Source organism: Oryzias latipes, chromosome 7 (genome assembly GCF_053564925.1).
Source record: "Oryzias latipes strain Hd-rR chromosome 7, Olatipes_Hd-rR_3.1".
NCBI lineage: Eukaryota > Metazoa > Chordata > Actinopteri > Beloniformes > Adrianichthyidae > Oryzias > Oryzias latipes.
The window spans coordinates 25,445,985-25,472,386 of NC_136243.1; the positions used below are offsets into that span (position 1 = coordinate 25,445,985).

At 36.9% G+C, this 26,402-nt stretch overlaps 1 protein-coding gene across 2 annotated transcripts; it reads right to left on the minus strand.

Moving 5' to 3' along the window:
* kcnc4 (potassium voltage-gated channel, Shaw-related subfamily, member 4) lies at positions 1–25,420 on the minus strand. Of its 2 annotated transcripts, XM_078950704.1 has the most exons (5): positions 25,299–25,420; positions 23,522–24,322; positions 8,894–9,821; positions 8,282–8,428; positions 1–2,227 (listed from the first exon to the last, which is right to left on the minus strand). In XM_078950704.1, the coding sequence occupies exons 2-5, from the start codon at positions 24,128–24,130 to the stop codon at positions 2,160–2,162; spliced, it is 1,752 nt and encodes a 583-aa protein (XP_078806830.1). In that variant the 5' UTR covers positions 24,131–24,322; positions 25,299–25,420; the 3' UTR covers positions 1–2,159. The 2 variants fall into 2 exon arrangements, with proteins under 2 accessions (XP_078806830.1, XP_020560257.1); XM_020704598.3 differs by lacking the exon at positions 25,299–25,420 and having other exon boundaries at positions 23,522–24,778.
* Positions 25,421–26,402: the final 982 nt, after the last annotated feature.

Here is a 26,402-nt window from a genome sequence, read left to right on the forward strand (position 1 = left end):
TTTGACACGAGGGAAGGGAAATGTTTTATTATTTTTTGCATAGAAACACATGCCTATATGATGTTACATCACCCAGACTCTCTCCTTTGACACCTTATTCTGTCACAGTCACTTACACATTCCATAAGAAAAAAACTGTGTGATTGTCTAACATTGATTACACAAGGCAGCACAAACGGTAACGTTGTTCAAAATGAGAAATATTGAAATTTTGTCATTGCCAAAAATGTTGGCATCCTATAAATTTCATTGAAAAATGCAACAATATTCTCAGATAATTGTTCCAATTGCAAATGTTTTGGTTGTGTAGTATTTAATGTTTTGGTTTGCTCTGGGGGGTAAAAAAAACTGGAGAAAAGTCAAACCTGACAAAAAATTACACAGAATTGTTGTCAAAAATGAACTAGACACAATTATTAGCACTCTATAATAACTTAATATTTGGTAGCACCCACTTTGGAAAAAAAAGAATGATATAAATCATAACCATGAATGATTTTTGGGATCTTCTTTTGCAAACTGTTCCAGGTCATTTAGATTTGAAGGATGTCTTGTACCAGCTGCTGTTTTAAGATTTCTCCACAGGTGTTTAATGGGATTTAGATCTGGAGTAAGTGTTTCAGGTCGTTGTCCTTCTGGAAGATCTATGACCTCTTGGGGGAGATGCAGCTTTCTGACAGTGGCCACCACATTGTGCCCCAAGTTTTTTTAACCATCCGATTTCATGAAAGCATCCAGTGCAAGAAGCAGCAAAGCAACCCCAAAACTTATTTTTCAGTTTGATTGTAGGAACTATACTCTTTTCCTCAGAGGCCCCATTTCTTTTTTCTGTTCTGTGACTTTTTCTCTGCTCTTTGTGCTGTTCCAGAGCAAAGTAAAAACAACAAACACTTAAAAACCAGAGAATTTCTAACATTGTAACAATTATCCAAGAGAAGTGGGGCATTTCTTTGACAGAACTACAAGGCAACCATGATTTTTTTCCATGACTATATGAATCACTTTTCTTGTTGGTTAAAAACAGTTTTTTTGGGCATACAAGGCATATGTAGAGAAGTGTTTAATTATCTACAGTAATGTTCTGGGCTACATACACACAGCTACGCTTGCATATAACTACAGGTATTTGATTCAGGATATAAATGCACTAACGACAGTAAAATAATCTGTGTTGAAACGTAAGGCCACTATGGTTAACCATGAGGGATAGAAGTTCTCAGAAACAGTAATAAAACTCCTCTAGGGTTTCTGCAAACCCAACTCAAGCTAAGGGGGGGCAAAACAAATCGAGTAATAGCAAACATTTAAACTTTAGTTCTCACAATGAGGATCACATACCAGCAGTCCACCATTAAATCTAAATGTCTGTATCCGGCTTTAACCAGTAAGAGTACATCAACTTTGCGTAACTAACCTTTATAAACAATACTGTTGTACAGATTTTTGTTTCTGCTCTTTATGTTAAACTCTTAGGGTGCAAAGACAGACAACACATTGCTTGAGTTGAAGCACAGAATCCCCATGGAGAGTCTAACCATTGCACAGAAACCTCTGTGTTTCTATTCTTTCATTTCAAGAAGAAACAAGTTGGTTCTTTCTTTTACTTTACAAGTCTATGTACATTCATTCTCTTAACTGGGAATGATATTCTGCAGAAATGAAACATTTTATAAAAAAGAAAAGCTTGAAAGTTTAATTTCTATGGATGTTGTTTTTGGACATCTTAAAAACCAATCTGGCATTTTGTCACTTGTTACTATTTTTGTGACAAATGTGTGGTTACACAAGCTGTAAACCAGTTGATCCACTTGGAGACCTCATGTTTCTAACCAGTAAAAGAAACAAAAAAAGGAGAAAATTGGGAAAATATAAAAGAGCTAGATGACAGAATATTGAGTATTTCCAATAACTGTTCTAGTGCATTGTATGAGTTCATGCAAAGCATGCAAAACATTTGTGAAATATGTAAATGAGTGCAAAACACAAATGTTTTATGTGTTACCTAATAACTTTTTACTGGATGTTGAAAATGCAAATAGAAAAAAGTGGGAAGAAAAAAACAAGTCTTGTATCTGTGGTTTGTTCACAAGAGAACGCCGTGATGTCGTAAGTGCCACAGTGGAGCTGCTGTCCTTTCTTCCATTTGTAGCAAGCCCTCCTCAGGTCAAAGTGGTGACCTCTGGCTGAGCATGATTTCCAGTGGTACTGAGAAAGTCCTTACACGTCTCTGTCAGAAACATTAAAGGGATCAGAAAGACAATGAGACAGATTATTGACCTGGCACTGCAGAAAGGTTTACATTCATTCAATAATTCATTTGTTTATACTGAATAAAAAAAAACTGGACTGTATAAAACTGTGAGCTCTGATTTATGAAGGCTATTTCTAAGCCACATATTTGAGGCTTCAAAAGCTCCAAAACCTTGTGCATAAGTTTGAACTGTTTACACGCACTCTTACTGCACAACCTTCCCAAATACTACTTTGTGTGTATAAAAAATTATTTTTGTCCTATGCACTGTCATGCATCTTGACTCAGGACAGTATTATTACTAATTTTAAAAAATCTGCTTTTCACAAATGGTTCAGTGAGACATCAATCTGTCCAGTCACTATATAGAAAGTTTTGTATTCAACAAATTTGTGAATGAAGGACTGAATCAGGAACCCAACATAGCGGTTGCAGTGGATGATTTCTCGCTCAACCATGACCAAACACTGATTAATAAGTGGCAATAATCATAAATAAATGACAGATTTGCCAAAAATTCACAAACAATAAACATCCACACATAAGCATCAGTGTTACTGTAACAAATCCTAGATAAATAAATAGATATGCCTTTATTGTTCCTGTCCACATGTAGAATGAGACTGATATCAATAAAAAGTTATAAGAACTAATGACCTATTATCAAAAACTACACACAACAAACTTTATCATTCCTTTTTTTTGGATAAAACTATTTTGTATAAAAAGCAAACACATGTCACTCCTCTGCTTTTATCACTACATTGGCTTCCTGTTTTATTTACAATAGATTTTAAGGTTTTGAGTTTAGTTATCAGAGCCTTGCACGGACAAACCTGTTTTTATGTAGAAGAATTTCTAGCTGACTTTTTTTTTTTACTTAAATACCTGTGTATGTTTTATAAGGTTTTAACTACTTGAAGCATCTTAAATAGTTTATATTATTTCTCTGGTTTAACCTTTTTTAACATTGTAAAGCTATTTGCTCTTTCAGTTGCCGTGAGCAACCATTTCCTGTCACACATAATAATTTCATAGCTTCTTGAGACCTCCATCCATCTGTCCTTTACTTTACATTGTGTCATCAGAGCCACTCTGTCACAATTGATTTCCATCTTTCTGTTAATGCCCACAATCACAGACACAATTTTTACTTGCTAAAAAGGGAAAAAGAAGTCACATTTTTACTGTATCTATTTTAAATTGAAATCTACATTTTTTTCATTGTGGGGAGTGAGCCCCTAATGTGTCGTGTAAGTGTTATGTTCCAATGGGGTCTGAATGGAACAGCCAGATGCAAAGCTCAGGATTGAACCCCCTCCCCCTCCGCCCTCCCTGCAGCATATTAGTTTCGAGGTGTTCTGGCTTTTCTCAGATCTTTGTCATTTTATTCTTCCTATCAGAAAAAGGCCTGGACTGCAACATAATTAGCTGATCATTAGACTGTTTCCAGTGGTAATTATCAGAATGTAAATTTCACATTAGCAGATTATCTCAACCTATGTCCAAAATAACCACTTCCTTTATTTTATTAAATTACGTCTGCATGTTAAAATGTGCTTTTACCATCTAAGTCAATGGCTGTCGGTGAAAACACTGAAGTAGAATTTAATGTTCCTGGAAAGAACAAGCAGAAGCATAAAACCAAATGAAAGTTTAGATTTGGGACCATTTTCTTCACAGACAGGAGTGTTTTGATGGTTTCTGATGGTCAAGCACAGTCTTGCTGTTTAGCATGAAAACATCATGGGTGTTACTGGGCTTTATGTGGACATGAGTTCAAACACATCCTGCCTTGTCCACTAAAGGGTGGGAACTGTGATCCGTACTGACCCATAATGAATCCACAGGCGCCAAATATAAAGCCTCTTTTCAAACGGGGTTTTTGAAGCGCAGACATAAAACTGGGTCGGCGTTGAAGCAGCGAGATTCAAAAGCCGGGAAATGAATTACAGAGGGAAAAAAAGATGTGGAAAAGGACAGTAGAGAGAGAACATGATGTTTAGAACATGAAGTCTGAGTGCATTATGTGAGTTTTGCTCTCAACAATATTTAAACATCAGAGCTGTATTGTATCTGATATTTTTGTTAGACTGCAGTGTCTGCAATTACCAACTGAAACTACATGAAGCAACAAGCACTGCAAAGACCTTCTACTGATTATTTTGTTGACGATTTTGTTAAAAAATGAGAGCCACAGTTTAGCAAAATACAGTTCTGTCTCAAATGATCCTGTCTGTAGCTTAGAAACAATGAAAATTGTGTTTTTTGTGTTTTTATAATGCTTTGATAGTATTCTTCTCATGATGGAGGACATACATAGAGAATATTAAGATTAAAATTGCATTTAAGAGTATTTCTTTAGTAAAATCGTAGTGAATCTGGAGAAGACAAATAAATGCAGTTGGAAAAGGTAATTTTGTGATGTAAAATCTACAATCAGCAGGCTACAAGCTCCCTCCATTCTGATTCACCCACACATCCAGACAAATAGATCCACATAAGTCTTTTTCCTTGTCCAAGCTGACACCCAGCTAAAAACTGTACGGCTGGATAGCTCCGATATTACTTGTCATTTTTGTTGCACCGCTAATGTTAAGTTAGGGTGGTGAGGGGCTGTAGGCTAGCAGGAGAGAATTGGAACTAATGGGTGATGTGAAGTGTGGTCGGGCTTACTTTGTGCCAAAAGTCCTGCCCACGACTCAAAGGCAAATTTCTAATGAACTACTACCGTTCTGCAGAAACTATGTCCTAGAAATAGACGCATTTTTTGATTTTTGACTAAAAACAGCATAACAATATTTAAAAGACCAATGGGAACTCTTTTAAAAAAGCTTAAAAGACAATATATTACAATATATTTGTAAAAAAATGTGGTATTTCAATGCAGCAGTGCAGGATTTAGAGAAGCCTAAAAGTCACAGTGCAGTTGAAAGTCACTTGATTTTCATCTGTATTTTTTCAGATTTGTATCAGTGGAAGCTACTGGAAACAATACTATTTTTACTGACCACTCTAACGTTAGTTTTTGGATAGTTTACACGACAAACAACTATTCAAAATCACACTCCTTTTCTATAATTACTTACTACAAAGGCTATTGCTTTACCCTTGTGGTTGTTTTTACTAATTAGATTTTGCTTGGTAGCTAATTTTGTTTAGACATCAAATGATTTCCAGAGGAAAGTCTTTTTGTTCAGAAACTTAGTGGGGGGGAAAAAAAATCAGCTTTTTCGTGTTTTATTTATTTAGTTTTTATTGCACCCCATAATTTTTTTGAAGTAACTTGTATTTACATGCTTTTAGAAACAAAATAGTTGATTAATAAGTTTAATACTTTTTACAGCAATAGTAAAGCTGCCACATATTTTTATCACTCGTCAGGTGAAGAAACCTTATGCAGAGTAAACATGGAATGTTATGGTAACATTTTTTCTAATAATTCTATAATTACTAATAAACTTTAATTCTATATAATTAAATTAAATGATTGTGCAAGATACTTGGTGCACACATGGCATTTATTAATCATTTGTAAAAAGTGAGCATTCTTAGATTAGCCAGATGCATGCAGAAACTTGTAGCAGCTGCAATTAGTCCTCATAAGTGCACTCATTGCAGTGGAAACAAGGACCAGCAGACTGCTCTGATTCATTTTTAATGCATCAAACTGCCCCGCTGTTTTCTTTCTTAGTCCTACTTGTTGTTGACTGTTAAATCAATTAAACCTTAAAGAAAAACAAGCATAAATGTAAAAAAAAATAACAACTGTTCCCGTAAATATAAAAACATAAACTTAGATTTTACATTCCTTGACCCTGCAGCAGTATTAGACTCAAACAAATGATGAAAAAAGGTCATCTTTAAAGAAAAAAGATTTTTTCCAAACAGATGTGAGAAATGTCAATGTGAATTTCAAATGCAACCCAGACATTCATAGAGTTCCTTAAAAAGGGAGTGTTTACTGGCATTTGTAAATTTTGAGCAGTTTAGTTTGTGCTAATTTAAGGAGAAAAGCAGGCACCAAAAAATAAGAAAAAAACCTCCTGAGAGCCAAGACAGAGCTCAGAATCCAGCCTTTCAGCAGCAGCGACTCCATACGTGCCACTTACATGTGCAGAGAAGGTGTAGAGCAGTACACATCAATTACTGCTGTTCTCTGCCTGATCCTGTGACTCCGTTGGGAATACTTTGCTCTCAATGATCAATATCTCGTAATGCACGTATCCATTCAGCGTCACGAGTGCTCACACTGACTTTCATGTTGCTGATGCTGTAAAGAAAGCTGCAGTGTATGTTCAAACTTTAAAACAGGTTTGTTTTATAACCGCTAAACTGGATGTTTTAGCCAAAAATTCACAACAATTTGAATAAAGAGACACTCAAAAATGCAATTTTAAGCTTAATTTTCTATATATATTTCCTGCATCAAGAGAAAAAGGCCACAAGAACATTATAAAAAAAAAAAAGTAACGACATTTTTATCAGAGTGGGTCTTTAAAAGAGTTGAACATTTAGAAATATTAATCACCAAAAAAACTATTTTTCTTAAATAGGCCTATAGATGTTTATCTGCTCTCTGATGTCAAGAGTAATGATCAAAAGTGCAGGAGACACTTTTGAAAAGGAATTCGGTCATTAAAAACCTTAAACAGAACAAAATACAAAGCATGAAATAAACCATTAAAGAAAAAAATACCATGAAAAACAGCTAAACACTAAAGTGAAGCTAAGAGGAGAAGCTAATAGGAAGACTGAAAACCAAGCCTTTAAGTACCAAAGGAGAAAACGATCTAACGCAAAGCAGCTGAGTCAGTTGGTAAGCGAAACCTGGTGTGAGCATAACCTGAACACAACATATGATTTAGAGAACCTGAAAAACTAAAGCACGACCATCATTGATTTATTAAATATAGATCTAACATCAGTTTAAAAAAAAGGACAATGTCCACTTGGTTTGGAAATGACACAATTTAGTAATCAGGGGTCTATAGCTGCTGCTCTCTTTGCAGAATGTAAAATGGTAAATGGTTCACACTTTAAACAGTATTTATCCATCCTGTAGTACTTATTTATGCTGTTTCCTATTCGTCCATTCACACAAAGGAACACATCCATTTACAGCAGCCAGGATTTGGACCACCTACCCCACAATGGACACACTGGGGAAAGAGAGTTTAAAATGTCCCTTTTTAAATGGAAGTTTAAAAAATTACCCCCCAAAATACTGTATGCATTACATTAGGTGTTTGTAGTGTTTTTTTTTTTGTTTGTTTGTTTTTTACTAAATAGATTGCAACAATGTAGCCTACATACTGACAAGACCACGAAAATCTGTAATTAAATTGTATTTGATGGTATTAATCTAAAGTGGAAACAGATTTTACATTTAAATATAAGGATTTCTTAATTTGGGGGTTATACTTTATGTTACTGCTGTCTGTTTCACTTTGGCCTACTGGCATGTTTGTTTCAGTCATTTATTTGAAGCTCTCACAGTGGACTGTGAAGTAGCAATGCCAAGATCAGAAACAGCAGGAGCTAGAAATATCAGTCATTATTTGTTTTCAAATAAACAGTTTTGGGGCTGCAGGATAATGTTACCGCTATCGCCTCACAGAGAAAAGGCCCTGGTTCAAATCCCAGCTGAGACATTTCTTGGTGGAATTTGCATGTTCTTGTACTTTTTTTTCCCCAGGAACTCCAGTTTTCTCCAACAGTCCAGAAACATTCTTCTTGGGTTAATTAATTATTCTAAATTGTTCCTAGGTATGATTGTGTGTAGTCCTGCGTTAGACTGGCAACCTGTTTCCCCATCTTTACCCAAAAGTAGCTGGATAGACTCCAGCAGACCCATGACCCTGAAAGGGATTCAGCCGGTTCAGAAAATAGAGGGATGGATAAACGGTTCTTTGAGTTTCACCAATAACTAAGCAAAGAATGAAAAACAACATGAATTATTATCCAGATGATCCAGAACTTCTATCTTTTCACATACAAGTTAAAGCATTTGGCTTTAATGTAACTCACCAGCACTGCCGGATGATGTTCTCTTGTTCCTTCCTCGCCCTCTGGAGCACCGATTTGACCATTTTTCACTAGGGGACAGCGGCTGGGTCAGGCTGCACCCTTCCTCATCTGAGAGGGCCACATTTGCGTCCCCGTTCTGTTTAGAGTCTGACAGGAAAACAAAAAGTCACCGCCGAATGAATGTCAAATCTTTTGCAGACTCCCGTCAAGACCCAGACAAAGGCAGCAGCTTATTGCATAAACTCAGCATTCTTCTACGATGAAATCAAATTTGTCTGAGATGCGATGAGGAGTAATCTGATAGTGGTGTGTTGCTGTCTTTATGACTAAATGCAGGTAATCTGTCAGATAAACTCAGCGTCAGAGAAATTCAGCAGCTTTTTGTACGACCACTAAAGGCAACATCAACATTTTTCTATTTTCACATGGAATAACAAAAAGATAATGAGAAACTGTTGGTGTTACAAACCACAGCTCATTCTCCTCAGTTGTGCAACATTAGTAGCTGAGGATAAACACAAACAGCTGCATAGAAACATCCAATAATAGTACATAATATACATTTCAGTGGTTTTGTTGAACTGACCCGTCAATGTGAGATTACAGGCTTACCTGAGCGACTCCTTCCCAGACTCTCCTCAGCAGCCAGTGGGAACGTGTCACTCTGAGTGCTGTCAATGTGCGAGTTTGTTTCCGACTTCCCAAATGAGGCGGAGTCAGTCAGGATTTCTGGGTTTGGGGTGTGTTTCTTTTTCTTTTTTGGCAGCTTCTGTTTCGCCATAGCCAAAGAGTAGTACATGCCAAAGTTATTGACGATGACAGGAACAGGCATGGCAATGGTCAACACGCCAGCCAGTGCGCACAACGCCCCGACCATCATGCCAAGCCATGTTTGCGGGTACATATCCCCGTAACCCAGTGTCGTCATGGTGACCACCGCCCACCAAAAGCTGATGGGGATATTCTTGAAGTGCGTGTGGTTGAAGCCTGTGGGATCATTGGGGCTTGCTCCAATGCGCTCAGCATAATAAATCATTGTGGCAAAAATAAGAACTCCCAGTGCCAAGAAGATGACAAGCAGGAGAAACTCGTTGACGCTGGCCCTCAGTGTGTGACCCAAAACCCGCAGGCCCACAAAGTGTCGGGTCAGCTTGAAGATTCGAAGGATTCTCACGAACCGCACCACACGCAGGAAGCCGAGCACATTTTTAGCAGCTTTTGACGACAGTCCCTCCAGGCACATCTCCAGGTAGAAAGGCAGAATGGCCACAAAGTCAATGATATTGAGTGTGTTTTTGATAAAAAAACATTTGTTTGGGCAGCAGATGATCCTCACCAAAAACTCCAACGTGAACCAGAACACACACACACCTTCCACTCCGTGGAGGATTTTACTGCCACCCAACTCCGCCTTACTTTTACCAGACGTGTTGTTGCCTTGGAAAACTTTATCCATCCATTCATTGAAGGCGTCATGGGTTTCCAGGCAAAAAGTAGTGATGGACAACAAGATGAAGAAGAGAGATACAAAAGCCACCCCCTAAAAAATGAAAAGAATCAACAATCAATATGATGCAAAAATACCAAACATAATATTGTAAGATCTTTTTTTGAAGTGGTTTGCATATTTTGAGGAAATCACGGGGACAATCCTCTTCTGGCTTATTGATCTGAGGAAGTCACCCCTCATCCTGCCTTTACGCTCCTCACCCCTGCGTCATGGCAGACACCTGAAACTGATTTCAATTTCTGATCTTAGTTCTTAAGCTACATTCACACCGCTCTCAGCAACACACATTCAAGGGGCCACTTTTAATGAATGGTTTATGTAAATGTCGTTTCGTACGGAGGTACATCCCTGATTGAATGATGATGTTTGTCCATCATTTCAACTGAACATTATTTGGAAGGAAGCAATTCTGGATATCATCATCCAATCAGTGATGTCTGATAGTACCTATCTTTTCTGCTTTCTCATTGCTTTGAGTTTTTCTAACATTTCATTCTGATTTCTGGAAATTACTTTTGTTTTTCGAAAAGTTTTTTTCTTTTTAACGATTTGGTTTCAGGAATTTTGTTTTGTTTTCTGAAACGAAACAATTGTAGAAAGGGCTTGTAGCGCGTATTTGAATGCGCATCAAATTCCCAGTGTGTACGAAGCTTTAGACTTTATGTGAAGCAATAATTATAAACATTAGTAATTTATCAGGATCACAGAAAGATTTTTTAAGATAAAAATGTATAAACTTAAAATATTTTACTTTTGTAGGTATAAGATAAAAATAATATAAAGGAAATAGATGAAAGTCTCAAAGAATTAGTCAGAATGTGCACAAATATAACGAAAAAATGAAAGAGAACGCTGACCCAGAAAAGCAGGTGTTTCCTTTTTTTTTTTATGTTTTTTTTTTTTTTTTTTTTTTTTTTTTACTTGTCCTGTCCAACAGCTGAGGACACAGATAGGAGCTGAGGGCCTCTTGTGTTGGACATATTTTACTATTACAACAGGGGGTTCTGGATTAAATACACACCAGGTGTGTATTTGTATAAACCCCTTTTGTAATTAAGGCTAACTTTTTTTATATTGATAACCTTTGTATTTTTTTTTTGTAGGACCGGATGGAAAAGAAGAAAAGGAAAGAAGGGAGGAATATTGGAGACAGAGGGTAAGGGCAAAGACGAAAGGAGGAAAAGGGGAGTTAAGGAAATCTGGAAGATGATTACAGAAGTGATGGTGGGGGCTACAATCATTCAGCAAAAAGATGCCGGAGGATTATCATCATTACTGTCTGGTGTAAATGTTAGTCAAAAGGGGCAGGTCCTATCCATGCACATTCTCAGGTGTAACAAACACACCTGTTGGCTCCCAAAATCTAAATCTTTATAATAAATGCGTATTAAAGAATAATATACTTTGCTTCCTTTACAACAAGCTAAGACAATCAAGAACATGTCCAGTCATGTGTTAACCAAACAACCCCCCAAAATATCTATGGCTATCAAAATATTTTTTTAAATTCTCTTTGGCTCCTTGGAACATCCCATAATAGCCTCCTGAGAAACAGTGACAAGAGTAGTTTGGAAAAGGAGTAATTTTTAGGGCACATCAAGTTTGAAGGCTATTAAAGGAAATCATCTGAAAGACAACAGAGCACTTTCAACCCAATCATCTTCAAAAACACAGACTGAGCCATGCTGGGAGAAAACGTGACTCCATTAAGACGACGTCCACCTCGCACAGACAGCAGGAGGTGCTTTCCATGTGTACATGGTAATGGTGCTGCTCTGAGGACAGGAATAGTGAATATGGAAACTCTTTAGATAATTTCTTTATTTTAACCTGCTTACAAAATTTTAAAAAGTTGACAGTGAGTCTTGGTAAAGTCCTGTTCCAAAATTGGAGTGAGGCAACAATGGAGTCAGCAATGCTTTACATAATAAACAAGTAAGTATGCACCTGCTATAGTTCAGTCAATCAGGCACGCTTTAATGAGAAGAGGATTATTACAAAACAGAATAAATGTGAGCCAAATGAGAGCCGGGCTGAACAATGACCCACTACAATGGCTGAGCCCTTCACTGTTTGTGTTAAAGCTGTGTTTACATATACATGAGCTCCCTGCACTGTTTTCAGAAGCCTGGGCTAAATGTAAAACGGTCTCCCCAACCTTTTTAACCTCCCAGCTGGATAAATAAAAGCTAAAATGCAGGTGAAGCCCCGGAGGGACACTAATTGAAAAGTGGACAAGCCAAAAAAATACATATAAATACATATAAACTGCACTTAAATGATGCTCTAGAAACAAGGTCCTTATGTCATGCAGAAAAGGGGAAATACAGACAAATAGGGACAAATGTGCATTATTTGATTAGTCTTTCAAATCAATTCTTTGAATTGAATCAATAGAAAATGAAACATTTGACTAATGTTTTTATATTTAATCGAATCTTACTGAAAAGAAAATGTAATCCAATTGTCAACTTGTGAATTGCTATCAGATCAATACACCATCTTGGCAATGATACCCTGCTGTAGTGGCTAATTTTCTGGGTTATGCCAGAAAATAAAACTGTTTGGAATCCAGGAAGTTTGTGTTCAGAGAGAGAAAAGCAAATTTAAACAGTAAAATACTGTTTAAATTTGTATAAATTTAAGTTTAGAAAAAAAAAAGAAATGGACTTGAAAAGAACTGTAGTTATTCTTCATCCAAAGCCCTTTTTGGGCTATGCATATTGTCTTTTATAATCATACCTCTGTTTATGGTGTATATTTATCTAGTGTGGAAAAAGTTCTTTCATAGAACAATACTTGTTGTAACTTCTATAATCGCAACATTTTATTTGAATCTAATGAAGTTAGAAACAGCATAGACCTGGTTCCAAAAGATGATATACCAGTTCTTTTTTCACAGTACTCTTTTAGTGGAACATTTTGGAAAAATATATATATAAAACAACAACATTTAAGCTTATATGGACTGTTTTGACATACATGTCATCTCACAGTTGTAATATTGCAATTAATACTCCCAAAAGAATGGCCACAGCTGTTTATTTATTGAAACAATAAGAATGAATTATACTGGTAAAATGTAATTCTTTTTCAAGTGGATTGTCAAAATATTCATTCTACAGACCTGCTTGCCTCCTTATCGGTTTCATCGTTTTCATTCTTTTGTATTTAAGAAGCAATCCATCTGTTGTTGAGTTTTTGTATAATCTTCTTACAGCTACTTCCCAAAACCTCAGTACAAAACAAAACGTAATTTTGCAATGAATTCTTGTTTAACAGCAACCACTACATGCCAACAATGCAATTCGGATGGCCCTAACTGGTCTGAACATGGTTGAGTTTATTAAATTGCCAAATGGTTTATCACAAAACTAAACAGTCAGGGAAGCCTCTGCGAGGAAGCTTCCAGATATCCTGGCAGACATAATGTTAACATTTGTTCTGCTCATTAAAAGTTCATGCAAAAGTCTATCAATGACAAGACCCAGCTTGTCCACAAAACAAAACATCCAGCTTTGTTAGCAGCTGGATGTTTTCAGTTACCTGCTTCACACAGAGAACACATATACATACATATATATATGTACATTTAAATTACGTTTTCCTTGACATTTTCCTAACTTATGGTTCACTCCTCCATGTAAGCATTTATGTTCTCCAGGTTGTCCCTCTTCTTTACCTATATCTAACAATGTGTTACCAATCGTCATCATCTAATGACCAGCTTCTACAGTGATATCTTTATCTGACTTATAAGCAGGTAAGTCTGAGTAACCTGCCGTTTTCATGGATCTAAATGTCAAACAGTTCTATTTCTTATCAAATGTATTTGCACATCCTGATTTTTTACAGACTTTGTGTTTTCAATTAAACTCCTCACACCTTCATTCACACCCAAAGTGTTGGTTGCTCTCATTTTCACACAGTTGTTGTCATCCTCAGGAAATCCAACCTTCGATGCTTGGTGCTAAGCGGGGAAAAGTTGAGCCTTATCTTTAGGGTTTTGGAGTTCTTGGAATTAAGCTTCTCACCTGTCATGACATCTCACCATCAACTGTTTGCCAGAAAACACTTGTCAGGTGTTTCTGAATGATCACACCTCTCTCTCCATCCAGTTGTGGTCCTCATGGAAGAACATCTCAAGTGGGCAGGTGGCTGTTTATTATGTTGGTCTCAGGCTTACATTTTTAAAACTCTTTGCATTCATACCTCATTACGCAAGTTTCTATGTCTATTTTCAGGCTCTAAATACAAAACACGCGACCATTGAATGTGCATAGGTGGAGTCCAAAAACTATGTAAAAGTTAAACCAGGTCAAACTTTGACCATAGCGACGTATGCATGGCATCCCTTTAAATCCTCAACGTGCCAACCATTTGAAAAGTGGTCATGGAAGAGAAATTACTAATTGTGGTTTGTTCCAGACAACAATTATACATTTTACAGCAACCCTCTTCCAACTGTAGGTGGCGGACATGCACTACAGGTATCTTTCACTTACAATGAAGCATTGGTAGTAATCTTTTTTAATGTGCCTGAACCCAAAATGCAGGTAAAAATACAGATGCAATTAAAAGAAAATTTGCAAAATATTAAATAGAATAACTACAGCATAAAAATTTGTAAAACACGATTTGAAACAAGACCTAAAATGAAGTTTGTAAAGGAAATGATAGAATCTAAATATTCCAAAGGATAATTAAGTGAGTGCATGATGGTTATGTGGAAAAGAGATCATATACTGAAACCACAATGAGGTTTAATATTTTCGTCTTTTGAAAACTAAGAATAAAACCAAACAAACAGAGGTGCAGCAAAGCCCAACCTTAAAAAATAAAGACCACAACCACCTTACAACAGCCATTGTTGCGTGCAAAAAAACCACCAAAGGGGACACTAATCTGGCCCCAGCTGGGATTATCAAAGCATGATGGAGCGAAGCAGGAGGCACAATAGGCAGAAAGCTGTGCAGCCGTCTACAACAGCTGAGGAGTCCAATTACAGTCATCACCTCAAGCTGTTGAGCATCACCTGTTGATTCACATATAGACATGTTAAGTACAAGACGTGAAGCGTGACTCATGAATGCTCTGCAAGAGCATTAAGGACAAACTCGGCAGATATTTGCGGAATTCTGTTAGGATTGATTTCTGTTGGAGAAGAAGAAGAACAAATCATTTTCCCCTTCCTAAGCCTGTCAGCCGTGTTTCTCCTGGGTATCTGTTCAGCGAAATTCATCATCACACATTTATATTTCATAGATTCATGTACCCAAAAATATCCAGAAAAATGACGGTGATTATATATAGTCACACAGACATTAGAGTAGACAAAGTCGTTCTCTGGTTTAAAATCTCTAAATTTGATCCAAAAAACAACTAAATCATGAACTTGATCTAAAAAGCAAATATATACCGTATATACAATTTAAAATAAAAAAAATTGATGGATTGGATTAAGTGACTCAGCTTTTAGTGAGGATTTTCAATGATTTCTTATGGCAACTAATGTAAAAAAAAAAAAAAAAAAAACAGAAAAAGAAAGGCTTTTTTGGAAGAGAAGGCTGTCTTCTGCTTTCAAAAGAATGCAGTCACAAATATGCACTTATTATCTAGACAAAAATCTATCTGTAAAACCCGAAGATGAAACATAGGGTTGGGTATCACTGATCAAAAAAGGAATTAATCCAATTACAGTTTAGAAGTTTACAATTTGACCCAAATTAGGATTGAATTTCAATTTATTTTCTAATGTAATTCGAAACCAATTTTTTAATGATATCCTTTTTATGCTACATAAACTGCACAAATGTATACCTTGAGTAAAATTTTGAATTCTCGCAGTAAAACAATATCAGTTTAAAATCCTTTTTAAGCAGTATTCATATATTTGATGTAATCTGAATTATTAGTTTCATATCGAATTGTGCATTTCCTTGAAGTCCAACTAACTCCAGTCATTTTTCTATCTATTTTCAAAGCGTTACCAGTGGTCTTTTAATTATAATGATGCTGTTTATAGCCAAAATCAAAAAACGTGTCGCTTTCTGGGACATCCTTTCTGCAGAGCAGCAGGAGTTCATCAGGAAATTTCCTCTGAGTTGTGGGCGGGACCATTTGCGCAGAGTATCCTCCTCACCCACGTCTCATCACCCGTTTGTTTATATGCTCTCCCGCTAGCTTACAGCCCCGTGTGACATAAATGGCAATCAATATAGGAGCAATCCAGCCGTGCAGTTTTAAGCCAGATGTCAAAATCTATTTGTCTACAAGTGGATGCATCAGAATGGAGCAAGCAGGGAGCTTGTGGCTTGTCGTAATAGCTTCTCACACCTACAGGTTTTTGTGACATGTCAGTTGTAGGTTCTACGTCAAAAATACACTCTTTTTCAAATTGTATTTTTTTGTCTGCGCCTGATTCACAATGATTTAAAAAACAATTTCTATATACGTGTCCTCCATCATCAGATAAATTCCATAAGAACATGTTAAAAATACCAAAAACACAACTGTCATCGGAGTGGATCTTTAAGTTTTGATCTTGTGGTTAAGGTTTGGGTGCTTGTTTTAAAGCCGCAGGACCAGGACCAGGATACTACGCATTGACTGAGTTGACCATAAACAAACACTTAGATCAGTGTATTTCCACTTTTTACAAAGCTCCAAGTGTTGTTTTTGTATATAATTTGCAACAATGTATTAGAGGCTCCACAGTGTTGTTTAGTGTTATCGTTTATTCAGTTTTCTCACTTCTGTTGCCAGCTCTGCTTTAGGGCGGTCTAACAAAGTCTATGGATCATCTTAAAGCTTTCCTTTTATTCTTTTTTATGACACCTTTAGCTCTCCTTTTATCAAGTGTTACTTAATTTTAAAAGCTATACAGTTATGCATCACTTTAAAAGAATTCAGCAAAAGGATCAGAGTTTAAGTGTTTCTAATCCATGAATCCTTCAGCAGCAAAATAAACGACAGGTTTTTGCCTTCTTTCATTCAAACAGTTTAAGCACAGCTATTTAACTTTTTATTAAAATGTTAAACCTTTAAAATGTTATTCCAAGCACTGAAAGACCCACTCTTATGAAAATCATATTTTTTGGTATTTTTAACATGTTCTTGTAGCATTTTTCTCACGATGAAGAACATATATAATGACAATTAAGCTTAAAATTGAATTTCTGAATATTTCTTTATTCAAATCGTTATGAACTAGGAGCAGACAGAAAATGTAGTTGAAAAAGGCTTGTAGCTGTGACCCATTTGCTACAATCAGCAGGCCAAAAGCTCCCTGCTGCAGTCCACTGTGATGCATCCTCTTGCAGACGACTGGATTGATTAATGTCTTCGTTTTCCTCGTCTGAGCTGGCTTCTGGCTCTAAACTGTACAGGTGGATAGCTCTTATAATGCTCGACAGTTTTTTGTGGCAGCAGTAATGTTGGGGATGTGAGTTGTGAGATGAAAGATGCGAGCCATTTAAAATTTTAGCAAAAACGAAGTTTGCTCTAATGTCAGTTGTCACCAGATCTAGAAAAATATAGGTCAAAATGTCAACCTTTATTGATTTAATCTTAAGAACTCGTTTGCTTTCATTTAACATAACTCCATTAATACATAAAAATGATTTTCCCTTGGAAAATCACAAAACATGGGTGAATCTTTGATTTATTGACTTTTGTGTTAGACATAAATATTTTGGAGTTTTAGACATTAGAATGAAAAAGTTAAAACAGTGAGCAAAGATGATCAACAGGCAGCTGAATCACATCGATTTATGTATTTTGCTAAAATTCCAGTGAGATTTGAATATTTTAAACAAGACTTTACTGCAACCAGGCCAATTGTATTAACATTTGACCTAAAAAAAAAACTGAAAATATTTGTCAGTTTTTTATAGTTGTTTTATAAAGGCAGCAAGAAAGAAGTTCTGCAGCTGTACACAAAATGATAACCGTAACATCCGAATGGCATTCTTAAAAACAGTTCCCCATAAAATTTGTCTCTATGAGAAGACAATGAAATCTGTTCAAATGGAAATAAATAAAACTTGAATTTATCTGCATTTAAAATAGTCAGTGTTCACCATAAAAACAATTACTCAAAATGAGACCAGATGAATTAAAAGTACTCAGCCAATTAAGGACAGCAATAATGGAGCATACTTAGGCCTCACAACAGTGCATCAAGTTGTCATGGCAACTGTGCCCTGTTGAGCTTCTTGCAGCTAACATTCAAACAAATTTCAGATGACAAAAATGTAAATTTACTCAAAATAAAACTAAGAGCCGGGGAGTTTCAAATGGAATCCAAAGGAATAAAGAGATGCCACTGTTCCAATTTGTTCTGTTCCACTGTTTGCTGCACTGGTCCACTCCCATCATGCATGGTGCCTTGTGTGCTTGCTTTAGCAGAGCTGCACCTATATGGTCTTGATTGATCTGGAAAAGGATTTTGCTTTGATCACAGACAGATTCGCTTCCCAACAGATATCCGGAATCACCATAAGCTGTGTTGCGTTCGGATTCTTTAGGAAATAAAAAGCCCATAAAGGTAATGTGAGTACTTCAAAAAGGCTCCATGCATCTCTTCAAAAAGAGTTCCCTGACAATATACTCAGAAAACATGCATACATGTCTGCTTGGGCTTATGTGGAACTCACCACATTCAGTTACAATTAGATATTCAAAAATGGAACATACTGAAATGAATAATTTAAAAATATTTGGTAAACAAAGAGAAATGTAATGCTTGAGTGACACCAGCGCTGAGACCTGTAGGGGTAACTCAAAGATGTCTGTTCCAAAATAACATCTGAAAATGCAGCTACAAGACATTACTTAGCATTTCTGTCAGAACACCAAGAACATTTGCAACAGCGAGGAAGCATCTGAATGGACTACTCAGACCTGCACACAGTCTAACATACTTAGCCAGGATGGCTCTCTTCCAGCGCTGAATGCATTTTTCTTCCTGGCCTGACAATCCAGCCTGTGTCACTTGATACTTGCTTTCACGTTTGCTTCAATAAGCACCCTTGTGCCTTTGTTGCTGAACCATTAGGCATACAGCACACTTTCAAATGGTAACAGCTGGATTTTCTTCCTCATGGAAGGAGAGAAAGCAATTTAAAGTTCAATTTACATCACAGTCAGATCCATCTCATCTCTATAGTAAACAGTGTCTAAAGTTAAAGAGCGCTTGCATTTCCTCCACAGGAAACAGCTGTGATTGCAACATAATGTAAGAGGTTTGTACATGTTAAAAATAACCATAAAGATAACACTGATATTGCATTATATTGTGTTCCAATTAAGTAGATGTTTAATCAGCATTGTCTAAGTAGGAAAGAAACTGAGCTTTTTTAGATAAAACATTTGTGTTTATCCATGTCTTGACTGATGCGCATATTTCTCTGCACATTCAAATAACTGTTTTTGCTTTTTGGCTAACATAGACTCTCAGCAGTGACTCATGTCTAGACACTAAGAAAAAAAATACAGTTGTAATTTTAATTTCCAAAACTTGGTTTTAATCAGGAAATTCTTGAACCTGGAAACAAATGTGCAGTCACAGGGTCAGCTTATCTGCATGGCAACATTTTTCCGATGCTTTATCCAAATTTATCCTTTTAGAAAAAATACAATTTTTTAAATAAAAAAATAAAAAACAAAAACATGTCGTTTTATGCAACAATCAGATTAAGGATCTGTTTTCCTGCAAAACTATAAGATCAATTGTAGATTTACAAATTAAAACAATTTTTCTTTGCCACCTTTACATTTTAAAACCAAATTTGCTTAGAAATAATAAAAAACTGTTTTTATACAATTTAAAATGAGCAATGGTGGAAGCATATAATTATGACTTTTTAAATAAAATAAAAAAGACAAAATAAAAAAAATCTCAAAAAATGTATTTTAAAAGCAATTAGACTCATGAACTTGATCAACTGATAAACTAATTATTAAAATGAAGATTAGTTTGAGTTGAATATTATATTTTTTAACCCACTATTTTTTCAGATGGCTGATGTATGCGAAGGAATAATGAAATCCATCCTGCAAATGCAAAAACAAAAAAGGTATATAGCCTTTCATCCATTATCTTTACCTGCTTTATCCTAACCAGGGTCACAAGAGTCGCTGGAGCCTATACCAGGTGCAGTTTGGTTGTGAAATTACCAATGACGCAAGTTAAAAGACTGTTGGAGAACAACAGTGTTGGAAAATGCATGCTCAAGGAGAACCTGCAAACCACACAAAAATGATTCCGCTGGAGATGTGCCCCCAGAAAACCTTCATGCTATGAGGTAACAAACCAACTCACCAACATATTTCAATTACCCTACATCATGTTATTCCCACATGAACTATGAATACTTTGTCATTTCGTTTTCTGCTCCCTATCTGATATTTAATACACAGAATTTGCTATGTTACCACAAACAGGTCACAAGTCTCACATTATGAGACTTGGAATGTTTATAATCTGTGATAACCAGATTACATCAAATATGGTCATCTTGTATACCAACTTTACAAATCAAAAGGTGCGTATAGTATTCAGTAGAATCTCACTTATTGGATGTCACAAATATGAATCCATGGTACACTGATGTTTGTCATCCGTATAACCAGCATGAGGAAATGCACCATCAAGAAAAGAATAACATGGCACTGGAAATCGCCCTGCTTTCCATTTGCGATCTATTTATAATCTGAAAGCTGAATAGCGTGGGGAATGGTATTTGAGACTGCTTTGGTGCTTGGACATAACATATTCCCTGGAAAATAACTTATTTCCCATGTTATTGGTCAAAGAAATGGTAAAGAAAATAAGGTTCAGCCCATTTATATGTGAGTTATGGTAGAAATATGGCAGAAAAGGAAAACTTACACCTGGTCAGTGGTTTTGTATTTTTAACAACCTGACTCCACCGCTTCAACAAAATAAAATATGTTGGGGGGGTTTTAAGTACAAGTTTAGAAAAATCAAGAATATGTATAGTGAGCTGCACAATAGTTCAGTGGTTAGTGCTCTCGCCTCACAGCAAGAAGACCCTGGTTTGAATCCTGGCTGGGACTGTTCTATGTGAAGTTTGCATGTTCTCCTTTTGCATGTGTGGGTTTTCTTTGGGAACAGTTTCCTTTCACAGTTCAAAAACATGCTTCATAGGTTCATTAGTGTCTCTAAATTGCACCCAGGTGAGTATTTGAGTGAGTGTGTGCCCCTGCAACAGACTGGTGACCCGCTTTTGCCCAACAATAGCTGGGTTAGGCTCCAGCAACTATGTGACCCTAAAAGGGATTTGGCAGGTTCTATGGATGGATGATCTGCATTGCAGCATCCAAACTTATAAAGTAAAATTTTTGCCTATTCGTATGTGGAAATGGGACATGACTAAAAATACAAAGATGACTTTCATTATTTTAGACGCAAAAAAAGTTCTCATTTTACATTTAGGCATAATTACCAAAGAACTTTGGAGTCAGTTTGGTAACAAATCTGATTTTCTCATTTAGAACTGGTTATGTATTTTTATTAGGCTGTAGTCAGTAGTATATGGATTTTATTTTATGGAGTACTCCTTCTTTGTTTGATGAATTAAAAAATGTTTTTTAAGTTTCTATGATGAACCAATTGAAATCTGGACGTCAGTAAACCTGATCTGGTTCCATTTATATTTCACATTGAAAAAAATAGTGCTGGTGTATCACCAAAAATTTCCAGGAATGATTCAATTTATGATTATTTCAATTCATGCGATTCAATTCAATTTAGAATTTACACAGTTTACACATTTAGAAACATTAGTATAGAAACAAAACTATAATCTATATATGTTTTGAAGAAATTCATATTAAGCTGATACAGTTCACACACTGTAAAATGTATTTGTGAAATAATTTGCCAATGAGATATTTAACACCATAAAAAAGGAGAAGCTCCAACAAAATGATTATTAACATTGTAAAGGCTCTAAATCGACTCATCATTACAAAAATAAATGTTCCACCTCTCCTGAGGGGGGTTTCAGTTTGGCCACTAGGTAAAGCTCGTGCTACAGCATTACACTTTAATCCAGATTTGTGCAAAAAGCTGTGTTTTAGAACACAAATGGTTACTTTAAAATAAATGTTTCCTTGAAAGAGTACTTAAAAGAGAAATTCCATTCAAGCTAGCAGACTTTGGCTTTACTGCTGTATTGCATAGGTCACCGGAAAAGGACAGGTATAAAAGATCAATCTCTACTTTAATGGATCGATTATTGATTTATTAAGCTTGGATCAATTCAGATTCCTTAATTGATTTTATAAACCTAGCCCTAGAAAAAAAAAGAAAAAAAAACTAAAATGGCATAAGCCTGCTCATTTGGAAAACTTTCATCCTCTCTCCCTTCCCTCTGCAGCAATGGAATATTCTGTCAACAGCAAGTAAGGTACCTGATAAACTCTTTTAAGTGATTAAAAATATACAATGAAGCATAGATACACAAGCGTTGGTTAAAATGATTTTTATCTTTATACTGTTGATGCATTAGAATAAATATATGAAAACCATCTCACAAAATTCTAGCAATGCAAGTTAAACAACAACAAAAAGAAATCAGCTGAAAGAGACAAAACAGGAAAAGGAAAAAAACTGAATGAAAGAAACTCAATAAGACAAAGAAAGTCAAATGTCCAAATATTTAAGAAAAGGTATAAAGAAACTCTGATTTCACAATATGAAGATAAGAGGATAAGGATCAACAGGTGTTTGAATAATTCCTAATACATGTGTGAACTTGATTGTGGTGAATCAAAGATGTTTTAATTACAACCAATGAGTATTAAATTGTGTTATGTGCAATAATGATTACTAAAATGTTTGAATTACAATCAGCTAGCTATTGATTTTCTTTACTTGACCTGCAATGTGTAGCAATAATTTAATGTGATAATGTGTTCCGAAGATAATCAATCATTACTAGGCACTGGATTTTGTTGCTTGTAAAGAATCTATCGGTTCAGAACAGGATTACAAACAGTGCAAAATAAAAGGAATGAACTCAGTAGGAGTGGCATTATCTAAGTTTGCCTCTTCCCACTCCTTTTCAAATCAAGCTCTGCTTGGCTTTAGTTAATGATCGCTGTATTTAATTAAGCAAGTGTGATTTAAGTGACTTTTGTTTTGTTTTATTTTCTGTCTTTTTAATCTATGCATTTCAAAATTTGAGTCTTGATGAATATGTGTAAATTCTTTTTTGCTTTGACAACAATGCTTGAAATAAATCAAATCGAAAATGAGAAAATGAAAAGAAAATGTGAGGAAAAGCAAAAAGAGGGGCAGAAAATGACCATTTTGAGAACATTTCTGTATATATTTTATTGACACCACTTTGTAGTGTACCGTTTTGTTAAATCATTTGAATATTTATATGCTTTTTTTGATTCCTTTAGTTAACCCTCGCAAATTAATTAAGACAGAAGACCCCCATTCTATAAATTCACTTTTTCCCAATTAAAAATAATGTATTTCACGTTTCTTTATACAAGCTGCAGAGGGCCCATGTAAATGTTCTTCAGGGGCCGCCTATGCTAAGTCACCCACTGAAGGTTGGAGTTTTTTTCAGCACCACCTGTTGATTTTGAAAAATGTGTCATTTATTAATTCTTCCCACTTCACTAGTTTTGACGCTACAGTTGATGGTGGATGGGAATGTCCCCAAACGAACACGTGCTGAACTCACCCTGGCCGCCCTGGATGAATAAGGGTCATCAAACAAGGCCCAGAGTTTGGGCTGCCAAACTTCACAGCAGCTCCTGGACCTGTCGCTGCAGTCCTCGATACCGAACCGCCTCGGGGCTTCATCGTCTGTGTCGTCCGGATCCGGAGGCTCGAATATCTCAAGAGCCGCCTCTGCGTCCCGGTGCTGCCGGTAACTCATCCAGCAGCACGGCTCCACGTCAGTCTCATCGATCCCCCAAAACGCCAGCTCTTCCTCGAAGAGCGGCCCGCACACGTCCGCCGGGCAGTGGAGCTTCCCGGTCCGGTAATAGTTGAGCACATAGGCGAAGATCCCCGGGTGTCGATCGTAGAAGAACTCGGCGGCGCTCGGGGGCTCAGCCACTGAGTCGGTGCTGACCTGCGCGTCTGGCTCAGCCAGCCACGCCAGGCGCGTCCCCGGCAGGGTTCTCAGGGTGCTCTTGTAGGTTTCATGACGAGTTCCTCCAACGTTGATGACTATTTTATCTGAGTCTTCGCCTCTAGCCATCTCCTCCTTCAGGCATGATTTGGATGGAGGTTTGTTGCCTGACTTGCGCCCTCGGTAAGTCGATACGCACACCGAGCTTATCATTTAGACGCAGAGCCCTCGGCAGTGCGCACTCGGATCCTAACGACTGTCCACTCGTGGGAAATAAAAATCAAAAAGCAAACACAAAGAACACACTCATACCAGTCCTATGAGCCATGTAGTTTGTCTTGGAGTAACAGAGCGGAAACACCAGGATCCAAACAGGCTTGTTTTTATCCAAAATATTCTAGGTTTCTGGTAAAAAAGAAAAAAAGAAAAAGATAAACTCCTCAGACCAAGAAGGGTTGCACTGGAATAAATATTTTATAACTCAACCAACACATAACCTAAAAAGGATGAATCAGTCTCCGCGTGAGACAGAACTCTGCCCTTAGGTTCAAGCTTGGAGAGAAAAAACGCAGATGTTCCAGATAACTTTTCTCCTCTCATAACGAAGCGGGAGAGCTTTCCTCACTTCTTGTTTTTTCAGATGCTCTCCTATCGGCCCAGATGTGCGCTCATCGTCCAGATAGAGATCTGTTGCTTCTCAAATACCTTATATCCCCCTAGCGACACAGCCCGGTTGGTTGGGTGGTGGTGCTCAGAGCACCACAGGCGGCAGGTTAACTCTTTGGATGCCGAGCGGCTGATGCCGAGCCCGAGCGGCTCGGGCTAATTATACCGAAGGGAAACGCTGAAGTGTTGCTGTGTGACGGAGACACGAGAGCAGTCAGTGTTGAGCTCGTTTACTTTCGGGGCGGGGGGGATGCTTTATTCCTGATGCGTCATGGCAGAGCATCCTTCAGCGACATGTTCGGCTCCATTGAGCAAGAAAGTGAACTGCTACAGCAGAATATTCAAATTCATACTTAAATTTTAAGGAATTGTAACCACATTTTTGCCTTTAAAAAAAAGTGAGAATTTCCCAACTCAAACTTGGTCCAACAGGTTGTCGTTCGGCCGGTTCAGAAAATACAAAGGCGGATGTCTCCCTCTAGTGGCAAATTCACAAAACATGTTGAAAGGCAAATTTAACTCTCTTTGGTAAGAAATTCCATCCATCCACTTTCATAACCCCGCTATATCCCTTTCAGGGTCAGGGAGTTGTTGCAGCCTGTTCTGGTTACTGTTGGGCAAAGGCGCTGTTACACCCTGGACAGGTGGACAGGTTGACAGTCTGTCACAGGGCACACAATCACTCTCACATATATTAACACTCGCACATACTCACCACAGGGACACTTTTTGCTGGTGTCTCCAACCCTGTTTCTTGTGACCTACTGCCATGCATGTTTTGTAGCTAACCCTGCATCAGTAATTACTGGTTACTGGGATCAGGTGTGTCAGTCAATCAGAAACTGGGTTCACTCAATCCTGCTAATTAGCAGTTAATGAAGTGGGGCTTTGCAGCAGGGCTACTGGCCTGCTGCGAAACAAGCAGGGCAGCAGCACACAAGGAACAGCGTTGGAGACACCTGCTTAGGTAGGGCTGCTCATTCCTGGTCCTCGAGATTTACCACCCTGACTGTTTTCCAGATCTCCAAGTCCTGCTAGCTGCTGATTAGCTCAATCAGATGTCTCCACATTCTGATTGACCTGGTCCAGATAATCAGCTCACAACAATTAATTGATCACATATCAGAGTGCTATGACAAAGAACTTTTATGCATAAAAAGAGTTTATTTGAAATAAGATGGCTGCTGCAAGTTTTAAAACAGTAAAGATGGGGCAACAAATGTCTGAAAATGCAATAAATCCCAAATAGTATGATTCTGGATAACAATTGGTAGAAATTAGTGTTTAAAGAATTGGCTATAAAACAGTTTTGTGGAAGTGAAGAGGCTACTAGATCTGTAAAATAGGTGTATTAAAAATATGTTAGACTTTTAAAAACTGTGTTTCTTAATGTGATTTTGTAATGGATTGATTATCTGTGGTACAAAGCATTAAAAAAGTCTGAGAAACTAGAGACATCCCTGTGGGAAAGAGACAAAGCTGACAATTTTGAGGCTAAATGGCTGTTAATTAAATTAATAAGTTCAGGTGTGTTTGTACAAATTACTGTAAGTAAACACAAGATAAAATCCATAAGGCCTTATTTGAAAACCTTTCTAAAAATATCCTAATCTCTTGTTGGCCAAGAAGCCTTAACTTCTTTGCTTATATCAGAAATATTGAAGTTTCTAATTTCACTGTTTTGTCACTCATGTTTTGTTTGTAAATAAGATACTTGTTTATGCAATTAGAAATTCATTTTTTTTTCACCCTCCTTCATTAAAAAAGTTTTTAAGAATTTAGTTTGTGAGCTCATCTTTAGCTGAATTTGAGGCTGAAC